Raw genomic sequence first — 12,487 nt, forward strand, 5'->3', positions numbered from 1 at the left:
TGCTCTTATCTCACAAACTCTGCTTACTATCTTCAGAGGCCAGCAGGCTATGGCCTGTAAGTTAGAGGCTTTGTGTCGTCAGTTGAAAACACTCACAGTGAAGGACAGGCCTCCCTGTGTGGGTGACATTCCTGTTGTTTCCTCAACGTCGGAAGTGAGGACGGGAAGAAGACTGCAACCTTGCAAGATCTCCCTCTCCATTTTTCAAAGCCAGCTAAACTATGGCAGATGGCACACAAAATTCAGAGCAAAATCTTCTCTGAGCAGTCTCTTACGCTGTGATTTGCGCGAGGTGGACTTGCAGAATGTGACCAAATTAAGGTCTTCTCCCAATTGGCAAAATATTCTGTTGTCTTTTCGACAGGATGTTATACCTCAAATGCTTCTTAAGTCATCTTCTCTTTTACATCATTTTGGAATACGACCTAAGAAAGTCTATTATGAACCTCCCATTATTGCTTTTACTCAATCTCGGGGAGTTAGACATCCCAATACAGTTAGGGCTGAGGTTTCTCCTATTAGGCCTAGAACTTTTGAGCATCTGGATTCACAACTCTTGGACCCCACTTCTGAATTTCTATTGAAAGAGTCATTTTCAGAGCTAGCTCTGCTAGAACAGGAGCGTTTGATTTCTGCCTTGAAAGAGCTGGTGCAAGACTTTGAAAACATACAAGACACATCAGCTTCTACTCCTTTCCAGAAACAGGATGTTTCTCCAGAAGATTTGATGGATATGGAGGTAGCTGTGAAGCAGATACCTACTCCTAGGACTTTTCATCCAGACCTACAGTGTTTAATGGACTTTAACTGCTACCATGGACATACTGCTACCATGGACAGTGTCTAATGGTCATCTAACGAATCCAATTTTGGTTAATAAAGGGGTTAGACAGGGTTGTGTTCTTGCCCCACTCTTATTTAACTTTTATATAAATTCATTGATCACTTCTTTTGATGATCTGGCCTTACATCCTCCAAAGCTTGCTGATCGTCATGTTCCTGTTCTGGCATATGCCGACGATGTGCTTATATTATCAAGAACACAGGTCGGCATGAGGAGGGCTCTTCGCCATCTAGCCCTGGTCAGTTCACAGGAGGAATTAATTATAAATTCTGAAAAACAAAGGTGCTGGTTTTTGCTAGACGTTATAAGGCCTTTCGATGGCTCCTAAATGGGAAACCCATTGAGCAGGTTAAAATAATAAAATACCTGGGGGTGATTTTTCATTATCAAGGAGGCCGTTTGGCCCACAAAAACTATGTCGGTCAATCAGCACAGAAAACATCTGGTGCCATTTATCATTTTTATTCATCTAAAGGCGCCAAATTTCTCCCTGCGGCTTTAAGGCTGCACACTGCTAAAACTAGGGTTCAATTGCTCTATGGCTCTGAGATTGCCCCATATTTAAATACCAGGTCTTTGGAGGTGATCCAGACCAAATTTTTGCGCCAATTGATGTATGTTCCCCGATGTGTGCCGAACACTGTGGTCAGGTTGGAATCCGGTACCCCAAGTATAGAGATGTCGATGTGGTTAAATGCCTTACATTATTTTTTGAAGATTCTCTCGCGACAGGATAACTTTACTTATTTGATCTTTTCGGATCCTTTTGTAGGCACCTGGGAAAAAAGGTGCTTGGATCATTTCAAACTTTGCAATCTCTCCCCAGAGTCTTTAATGATGATGAGCCCGGGAGACGCAAAAGAAATTTTGCGTCAGAGGTTGGCAGACCTTGAATTGAGATCTGCGAGAGCCAGACTTTCTGTGTATGTTTTTCTTGGGGATCAAGCTCTTGCATTTTCTCCTGCTAGATATTTTTATAATATTGTTATTCCCAAATTTAGGATTGCTTTTACTAAAGCTAGGTGTAATGCACTTTTATCAGCAGTTCTTTTGGGGCGTTATGCAAGGCGTCCCTATGCAGAGAGACTGTGCCCCTGCCCTCAAAACGTGGTGGAGACAACTGCCCACATTGTTTTGCAATGTCCACACTATGACGACTTGAGATCTAAATTTATCTCCCCGATCTTTGGTATTGAAATGGGGATGCAGGCGGAGGAGCAGCTTGCTTTTCTGCTTTCTGATGTATACTCAGATATATCACTCAGGGTCGCCCGCTTCTGTTATGCTGCACAGTTGGTAAGGAAGAAAATTGAGAGTGTAAATCTCTGATTTTATGATTTTACATATGTGTATCGGGGTGTTGGTTTTAATTCTGTGTATTTTGTTTTGTTGTTTGTGACTAGCTGGTCGGATGATCGTAAATAAAGTATCTATCTATCTATCTGCTGCTTCATCACTGAGCTGCATGAAATCCTTTGTCTCTGCTGGAGAGAAGGTGGAGTACCTCAAGACATGAGGGATGCAAACATCATCACACTGTACAAGAACAAAGGCGACAGGGGTGACTGCAACAACTACCGTGGCATCTCTCTCCTTAGCGTTGTAGGAAAGCTGTTTGCCCGAGTTGTACTAAAGAGGCTCCAGGTACTTGCAGAGAGCGTTTATCCAGAATCACAGTGTGGATTCCGAGCCAACAGGTCCACCACTGATATGGTATTCTCCCTTAGACAACTGCAGGAGAAATGCAGGGAACAACGACAGCCACTCTTTATAGCCTTCATAGATCTTACGAAGGCTTTCGACCTGGTCAGCAGGGATGGCCTCTTCAAGATTCTCCCCAAGATTGGATGTCCACCCAGGCTCCTCAGCATCATCAGGTCCTTCCACAAGGACATGAAGGGCACTGTTGTCTTTGATGGCTCCACATCACACCCCTTTGACATCTGAAGCGGCGTGAAGCAGGGCTGTGTTCTTGCACCAACCTTGTTTGGGATCTTCTTTGCTGTCCTGCTGAAGCAGGCCTTTGGAACTACAACAGAAGGCATCTATCTCCAGACCAGATCAGATGGAAAGCTCTTCAACCTCTCCAGACTGAGAGCAAAGTCCAAAGTCCAGCTGAAATGTCTGCGTGACTTCCTCTTTGCCGACGATGCAGCTATCACTACCCACTCTGCCAAAGATCTCCAGCAGCTCATGGATCGTTTTAGCAAGGCCTGCCAAGATTTTGGACTGACAATCAGCCTGAAGAAAACACAGGTCATGGTTCAGGATGTGGACTTACCTCCCTGCATTACAATCTTTGCGCATGAACTGGAGGTTGTCCATGACTTTGTGTACCTTGGCTCAACGATCTCCGACACTCTTTCTCTTGATACCGAGCTAAACAAACGCATCGGTAAAGCAGCTACCACGTTTTCCAGACTCACAAAGAGAGTCTGGTCCAACAAGAAGCTGACGGAACATACCAAGATCCAGGTCTACAGAGCTTGCGTCCTGAGTACACTTCTGTACTGCAGCGAGTCATGGACTCTTCACTCACAACAGGAGAGGAAACTGAATGCTTTCCACATGCGCTGCGTCCGACGTATTCTCGGCATCACCTGGCAGGACAAAGTTTCAAACAACACAGTCCTGGAACGTGCTGGAATCCCTAGCATGTATGCACTACTGAAACAGAGACGCCTGCGTTGGCTCGGTCATGTCGTGAGAATGGATGATGGCCGGATCCCAAAGGATCTCCTCTATGGAGAACTCGTGCAAGGAAAGCGCCCTACAGGTAGACCACAGCTGCGATACAAGGACATCTGCAAGAGGGATCTGAAGGCCTTAGGAGTGGACCTCAACAAGTGGGAAACCCTGGCCTCTGAGCGGCCCGCTTGGAGGCAGGCTGTGCAACATGGCCTTTCCCAGTTTGAAGAGACACTTGGCCAACAGTCTGAGGCAAAGAGGCAAAGAAGGAAGGCCCATAGCCAGGGAGACAGGCCAGGGACAGACTGCACTTGCTCCCAGTGTGGAAGGTATTGTCACTCCCGAATCGGCCTTTTCAGCCACACTAGACGCTGTTCCAGAACCACCTTTCAGAGCGCGATACCATAGTCTTTCGAGACTGAAAGTTGCCAACTATAGCTGCTTCATTTCTGTTCACTCACAGTTATTCAGTTCTTCTTTTGTGCTTTTATTTGGGTATCTCACCTGGCTCCTGTTGAAAACAGTTTGTAGAGTTAGGTCTAGGATGTAGAAGTCATGTGATTAAGAATATCTGCTTTCATTGTTTCAGATAAAGCTTGTAGACTTTTAGCTCTTACCACTGTGTCTGCAAAATTGAATGTGTGCACAAAATATCTCATGAAATTTCAAAGGGTCCAGTGGGGAAAATAAAATCTCCAATAATTGAGGGGCAGGAACAACACAAGACAAGGTAAATTTGGTATGAATTTGACCACTGTATTGATAATTAATATAGCTATTAATGTAGCACAATACGTCCTACATCCTTCAGCCTGTGCGGCTCTTTTGGGCAATGCTTGGCAGAACCCTGATCACTCTGCTGGCCAATCAGTCCTGTCTATCCATGTTTTTTCTTCACAAATTAATTTCTCAGATTTCTCCCAACTTTACTTATCAATCAGTTGTTCCCCAACTCTTTACCCTCCAACATATTAATTCTCTCCCCAATCCCTCCGATTAATTTCCCCATCAAGTTTTTCCCTAAAATATTGCTTCTCTGCATATTCCTCCTTTCAAAAAATTAATTCTCCCAAAATTACTTTTCCTTTTCAAAATCCATTTCCCCCTCTTCTTGTACAAATCAATTTTGCCTTCTGCTTGCCCAAATCTTTTTTCAAAATCTATTCCCCCCCTTCTGTCTCTAATGTATTTATTTATTATTTAAATGTATTAATTTTCTGCCCCTCAGCACTGTCTCGGATATGCAATGTGGCCCTCTTGCTGCAATGTTTGGAGACCCCTGATCTAGTGCAATGGCTAGTCAGGGCAATACAGTAAATGCTTGTTATTGTAGGTAGAGTCTTATAATCAATTAGTAATACTGATCTACCATAATGGCTGCAATCCTAACCACACTTTCCTGAGAGTAAGCCCCATTGAACAGAATAGAACTTACTTCTGAGTAGACCTGGTTAGGATTGTGCTCAATGTCACATGTGTAAAATACTGTCCTTTGGAACACATTCATTCCTGCTCAGTTCTGTTCTTATTTGATGAGCAGAGCTCCGCGGACCCGCCTCCTATCCCTCCCCCAGGCATGCCTCCAGCCCACCCCCTCCCCTGTCACACTTCCCCATCACACCTCCTCCCCACCCTCTCTCCGCCCCCCACCAGCGTCCCCCCTCCCCAGAACACCTCCTCCCCGCCCCCGCCCCCACCTACCTTTCCGCAGCTCAGCAGTCTGGGAGACTGCTGAGCTGCAGAAGCTGGGCGATTGCCCCGTGCTAGCCCAGCACCGGCCGACGCTGGGCTGGCATGGGCTCAATCCCGGCGGTGAGGCTCGCAAACGTGCTTTACAGCACATTTGTGACAGTGCTCGATGGCACAGAACCGTACCGCCGAGCACAGGATTGGGCTCTAGGACTGTGAAAAATTTTCCTACTTGATGATGTCACTTCCAGTGGGTCCTGATAGACTGTCATTTTAAAAAGTGAGCACCAGTGCTAAAAGTTTGAGAACCACTGCTCTGCGGTGTTCACAACATTTTGTGAACATTATCTTGTTGAAATTTTGGTAAAACCCTTGTAAAGTAGATGAGCATTCTTACAGTGCAGTCCTAGGAATGTTTACTCAGAAGTAAGTCCTCTTCTGTTTCAGTAGGGCTTGCTTCCAGGAAAGCATGTATAGGATTGGAGTCCTATTCCTGTGTTTCAGGTGTGGGGCAAAAGCTGAGAGAAAGTGACTTGTTGCAAATAAATTAATAATAAGGACTCCAACAAGAGAGTCCAACTATATGCAATACACTGATGTATTATAATTTGTGAGAGTCTAGCGGTTTAGAGCCAGGGGTTCAACCATGAGGCTATAACAGCTCTCTCTAATCTACATTAAGCTTGGAGAGGCATTTTTTAGTGCAATGGGTATGAAAATTTTAACTGGGTCCATTCCTGCACAGCCCAATAAAATGCTCACAACCCAATCCTATGCTTCACTATTCAGAACTAAGTCCCATTATAGTCAGTGATGCTTACTCCCAGGAACGTGTGGATAGGATTGCAGCCTAAGAATAAAAAGACAATAATGGAATAAAACAGGATAATCTTTTTCCCCAGCTGACTGCCTTTCTTTTTTTGTCTAATATATTTTTTCATGTGTCCCACCAACATACAGACATTCAAAATATTGTAGTATAATTTTTTTCTAAACCTGGATATCACCTTCATATTCATAAAGGAAGGGAAAAAAATTCCTAGTGGATGTGATGAGCAATCCAGCCCAGAATCCTTTGAAATTTTCTTGCTGAAGAAGTACATTGCAAAGACATAAGGAATCTGTGTAGATCTTTTGCAGTGGAGGGGGGGAGTTCTCCAAATGACATGAATGTGACCCTTCATTGCCTAATAAAGAATCTGGGTAAAACAGCTACACTGCTTGCATTGAAATGCCTTAAATCCTCGACCATATTAGGCCCAAATCCTAACCAACTGTCCAGCACTGGCACTACGATGCCAATGGGACATGTGGTGCATCCTGCAGTTGGGTAGCACTCACAGAGGCCTCCTCAAAGTAGGGGAATGTTTGTTCTCTTACCTCTGAGCTTCTTTGCCCTTATGTCGGTGCTGGAAAGTGGGTTAGGATTGTACCCTTATTCAGTGAATGAATCCATCCCAAACCACTCTAACCAGGATGAATCCATCTTATACCACTCTGAGGAAGTAACAGTTTCATCTGTCTCTCTGGGTAGCTGCCTACTCTGTGGGGGAGGAATTCTATGTAGATAAAAACCTCTACTGGATATATTATATGGGGAATGATATTTGTAATCAATAAATGTGGTTTTCATAGCAAAGCTGACCTTGTCTTGTGTCATCTGTGGGGGGCAGGGAGGGTACCTGGGCAATGAATATCAAAGTGCAGCTAACCTGGTTTCAGCATTAGCAGCCCAATCCTACCTAAATCCCCAGGGGCTGATGCAGCAGCACTTAGCACAACTTCCACTGCATCCTGTGGAGCATTTTTGGCTGCTGGAGGTCTTCTCCGGGGTAAGGGGACATTTGTTCAAGCTGAGGAATCCTGTTGCTTGGGTGTAGCATAACTGAGTATTCCATCTGCAGTGAATACTCCAAAGACTCACTACGGGAACAAATATTTTGTTTTCTAGGTAGTATTAGGCAGGGTTGGGAGCTCAAGTCAGTGACTCAGACTCAAGTTGCAAAAATGCACGTTTTTTGCTAACTTGCAGGCTTGTGAGTCACACAAGAGGAAGACTCGGAAAAACACTTGAGTCAGGGCGCCCCTGACTTGGCACTCATCCCCAAGCATGCTGACTCGAGTCTGCCTGTGTCAGGGTGTGCTTGCTTATTGTTTTCACGGCATGAAAAACCTGGTGGGGTCATCATTCTGACCGGGTGAGCAGCAGGGAAGTTCCAGTCACAAGGCAAGGAACAGTTAATATGAGCAGGAGCAGGGAGGCAGGAGCGGGCTTTCTGATAGGAAGGAAGGAACGGATGATTATTGGAAGCAGAATGGGAGGTTTGGTATTTTCTGTGGCTAAGAGATACAGGAGGGGGAGCCTAATGGAGTTCTTGCCTTAGGATTGAATGCAGGAGCCCTGGGACGGGGAGGAGGCAGTTCATAGCAATCACGCTTTCCACCATGGCATGGCTCCATAGTTACTTCGTGGGACGGGAGGAAACCTCATTGAACGCAGTGGGAATAAGAAGTAGTGGGGCTGGGAAGCTTACCAGCATGACCAATCTTCAGCAGCTCTACTCAGAAGGCCAAGGATTGGGTCATCCTGGTAAGCTTCCCAGCTGCTGCGTGTGACCTTCCTCCTCTTGCAGCTTTTGTCCCCACTCTCTTGCAGTTCGCCCATCCCCTCCCACCTTGTTTACAGATAGGCAGGGACAGCAGGGGAGTGTACAAAGAGAACTCTGACACACACACACACACACACACACACAGAGCACCAATCCTGTTTGGCGGGTTTTTTAAAGGTGGCAGGGCAACTCAAGTTCTATCAGGTCGTAAAAGGGCAACTCGGAAAGTGCCCCCGTTATGACTTGTTGTCAAGTCGTGGGGGGTGGTGACTCTAGACTTGACTTGTGTCAAACCACACTGGGTCTTCTCATCCCTAGTATTAGGTAGTATTTGTGACTGCAACCAAAAGCCATAAATCCAACAATGAATAAATGCAACGTCATTCATTAATTATAAAAAAAAATTATAATGTTGCACACTGGAAGAACTGGTGGGTTCTACAGAATTTTCTATCAGGATGCAATATGACATGGTATGATAAGAACATTGCATTGAAAGGGAAGGTACACATTGTTTAGAATAAATGAGACCTCCAGGACTGCCCCACCTTGCAGGATGCAGCGCACACCATTTTGACACAGTTGCTTCGCAAGAATGGGGAAGCATAGGACTGGACCCTGAATGAGTGAAATATTCAGGTAATAAAAGCAAAATTATCATGTCCTGGAGGAGAAAACATGGGCGTGGGCTCTTCTGTGGGGGGAAGTGAGCCAGTTAAACTTACAGCACAATCGTAACCTTGCTCTGGGCTGGTGCATCGACTGCTGCATCAGCCTAGGGTAGTGAAGGCTAACCTATGGCACGCATGCCATGGAGGGCACATGGAAGGTTGTTGGTGGGCACTCAAAGCCATCGCCCCATCTGCCAGGCGCAAGCCTCTGCTCGCCGCCCCTGGAAGGCGCCAGCAGCTGGGAGCCGGGATGGGCGAGGCCAACGGGGGGGAGGAATGGACAGCAGGGGGAAGAGCCAGGCCCCCGGGAAGGAGTCACCCCCAGCAGCCCAATGGGAGCGCTTCCTCCCTCCCCTGTCTGGGGTAAGGCTCAGCAAAGCTGCTGCTTCTGCTGCTTGGGGCTTGCTCCAAGGAAAGTGTGGCTGGGATTGCAGCCTCTACTGTAGGATTGCATGTCTACTCAGAAGTAAGTTCACTGTAGTCAGTGGGGCTTACTCCCAGGAAAGCGAGGATAGGATTGCAGCCCTAGTCAAAAGGGGGGGGGGGTGCTGGTAGTTTAAGAGCCCAAGCCCATGCATGTCTACTCAGAAGGAAGTCCCATTAGAGTCATTGGGGCTTGCTCCCAGGAAAGTGTGGCTTGGATTGCAGCCTGAGAACCCACTACTATGCATGTCTACTCAGGAGTCAGTCTCATTAAAGTCATTGGGGCTTGCTCCAAGGAAAGAGTGGCTGAGGTTACAGCCTGAGAGCCCACTCCTATGCATGTCTACTCAGAAGTAAGCCTCATTACAGTGGATGAGGCATACTCCCAGGAAAGAGTGCCTGGGATTGGAGCCTGCTCCTGTGCATGTCTACTCAGAAGTAAGCCCCATTAGAGTCAATGAGGCTTACTCCCAGGAAAGAGTGCCTGGGATTGGAGCCTTAAAGCCTGCTCCTGTGCATGTCTACTCAGAAGTATGCCCCATTAGAGTCAATGAGGCTTACTCCTAGGAAAAAAGTGGCTGGGATTGCAGCCTTAAAGCCTGCTCCTGTGCATGTATACTCAGAAGTAAGCCCCATTAGAGTCAATGAGGCTTACTCCTAGGAAAAATTGGCTGGGATTGCAGCCTTAGAGCCTGCTCCTGTGCATGTCTACTCAGAAGTAAGCCCCATTAGAGTCAATGAGGCTTACTCCTAGGAAAGAGTGGCTGGGATCCTTGCCACAGGATGTGGTGCTGGCGTCTACCCTAGATGCCTTTAAAAGGGGATTGGACAAGTTTCTGGAGGAAAAATCCATTACGGGGTACAAGCCATGATGTGTATGCGCAACTCCTGATTTTAGAAATGGGTTATGTCAGAAGGCCAGATGCAAGGGAGGGCACCAAGATGAGGTCTCTTGTTATCTGGGGTGCTCCCTGGGGCATTTGGTTGGCCGCTGTGAGATACAGGAAGCTGGACTAGATAGGCCTATGGCCTGATCCAGTGGGGCTGTTCTTATGGGATTGCAGCCTTAGAGCCCACTTCTGTGGGTGGGTCTTTTTAAAAAAATATATTTTCTTGTTTGAGAAAATGAGCAGTGGCAAGGTCTTGCAGCCACCCCCTCCCTGACAATAGTTATTTGCCCAGCATGTAACTAGTCTGTGGAACTCTTTGCCACAGGAAGCAGTGATGACAACTTGCCTAGATGCCTTTAAGAAGGGATTGGACAAATTTCTAGAGGAAAAGTTCATTAAGGGTTACAAATGATAGTGGGTAAAAGATATTAATGTATGAGCTGTTTTTTCTAAACTAAAACCTCAATATTCAGGTTAAATTGCCCTGTTGGCACTTTGTGATAAATAAGTGGGTTTTGGGTTGCATTTTGGACACTCGGTCTCTAAAAGGTTAGCCATCACTGGCCTAGGGTGTTGCAAACATACTGTAAAGCATGTTTACACCACCTGGAGAGTAAGCAGTACCAGCAGGAAGACCTGAGTCTTCCTGAATGTTTTCTCCATAGGTAAATAAGATAAACTGAAATAATTGTTGGATCTTTTTGTTCCTCAGAGGTCCTGCCCCTCAAGATTAATTATGAAATACCTCCTCCCACATGAATTCTTGCATGGGGGTTTATGAAAACCAGGACAATCAAAGAAAAAATAGGTTCTCTGTGAGCACCAGAAGAGTGAGTGTAGTCTAGTTGTGTATAAATCATATTGACTATTTGATCTGGGATGATTTGATCTCAGACCACCATATTAGCTTCAAACTGAATTAGCAGTGGGTTAGATGCTGAGGTTTTCCTAAGAGAAAAATGCAAGAGGGTATCTGAAGATACTGCTCAATAGAACCACCACCAACTGGCTTTGTTCATGAAAAAGAGGTAAATAAGTTAATGAGCAGATCAGGTAAATGTGCTGATTCTTCTTACTCTCCTATCTAGTTACAAGGCTCCTTTTGTATTGTACCTATAGATCTGATTTTTTTCTTCAAAAAACAACCAGAAGATTCTTTACCAGGCAGGTCTAAAGGATCAATCAGCAACACATTTATGACTCAAAAAAACCGACTCAGAAGAAGGTCCACATTTTGTATGCTCCTGGCTGTGGCTTATATGTACAGACTTATGCGAACCATCCTGCAGTTTTACATTCGAAATGCCTGTGGAAAACAACACCGTAATATCCGAGTTCATCTTCCTGGGATTTCCAGATCAACCAGAACTGCAGGTTGTCATTTTCACGCTGTTCCTGCTGATCTATGTCATCACAGTAGTGGGCAACTTGGGGATGATAGTGCTGATCGTGCTGGACCCCCATCTTCACACACCCATGTACTTTTTCCTCAGTAGCTTGGCTTTCCTGGATTTTTGCTACTCTTCCAACATCACCCCTAAAGCCTTGGAAAATTTCATGTCAGAAAGGAAAACCATTTCCTTCATAGGGTGCTTCATCCAAATGTATTTCTTTGTAGCTCTTGCAACTACAGAGTACATTCTTTTTGGGCTGATGGCATATGATCGTTATGTGGCCATCTGCAACCCTTTGCTGTATACATCCATCATGACCCACATACGATGCATCAAAATGGCAGCTGGGGCATTTGCAGCTGGTTTCTTAAACTCAATTGTACATACCACATCAGTAGGTACTTTGTCTTTCTGCCAATCCAATGAAATCAACCATTTCTTTTGTGAGATCCCTCCACTCCTCAAGCTCACCTGTTCAGAGACCACTGTGACTGAAACACTTGTTTTCATCTTTGCCGGAATCAATATGCTGAGCTCTCTCTTCATCATACTGAGTTCCTACACGTACATCCTTGTGACAGTTCTGCAGATGAAGTCAGCTGAGGGCCGCCGAAAAGCCTTCTCGACGTGCATCTCCCACTTGGTAGCTGTGACCATATTCTATGGCACTACTGTATATGTCTACTTACAACCCAGTTCAAACTATTCAGAAGATCAGAACAAAGCTGTGTCTGTATTTTATGCTTTTTTCATTCCAATGCTCAATCCTTTAATTTATAGTTTGAGGAACAAGGAGGTAAAGGCTGCACTGAAGAGAGTAATGAATAAGAACACATTTTCTCCTGTATTGTAACAATGACTTCAATAAACCTTTCAGCCCACACCAAATTAATTTTAGAATGTATTACTACTTTAACCTAGTTTTGCCATAGTACATAGTACTCTTGCTTCATTGAAGCAGTTCTGTAATCCAAGTATTTGTCCTTTGAGTCATAGCCTCCAGGTCAACACATGATGTCAACAGAGATCATACAGATCTCAGTTATTCGGGGAGGGCACTCTGGAACGCTGAAAATAGGCCGTCTAACTGAGGGCCCAATCCTATGCAATGCCCAGTACAGGAGCTGGGACAGAGCTGGTCAGAGGCCAGCAACCCACCACTTAGGCGCTCTGCACGAAGTGCCTGGCAGCAGACAGGTAAGTCGGGTGTGGGGGGAGGCGAGAAGGAGGCGTTCCGGGATGGGCAAAGGGTGGGGGAAAGGGGGGAGGGAGCGAGGCG

At 45.7% G+C, this 12,487-nt stretch overlaps 1 protein-coding gene across 1 annotated transcript; it reads left to right on the forward strand.

The window, feature by feature from the left end:
* Positions 1-11,116: 11,116 nt before the first annotated feature.
* On the forward strand, positions 11,117-12,061 carry LOC136644593 (olfactory receptor 5F1-like). The gene has a single exon (XM_066620611.1). The coding sequence runs from the start codon at positions 11,117-11,119 to the stop codon at positions 12,059-12,061; it is 945 nt and encodes a 314-aa protein (XP_066476708.1).
* The last annotated feature ends 426 nt before the right edge of the window (positions 12,062-12,487 follow it).

This window comes from Tiliqua scincoides, chromosome 1 (genome assembly GCF_035046505.1).
Source record: "Tiliqua scincoides isolate rTilSci1 chromosome 1, rTilSci1.hap2, whole genome shotgun sequence".
NCBI lineage: Eukaryota > Metazoa > Chordata > Lepidosauria > Squamata > Scincidae > Tiliqua > Tiliqua scincoides.

Coding starts and splice junctions, on each gene's coding strand:
- LOC136644593 (XM_066620611.1), top strand. CDS start 11,117: ATGCCTGTGGAAAACAACACCGTAATATCCGAGTTCATCTTCCTGGGA.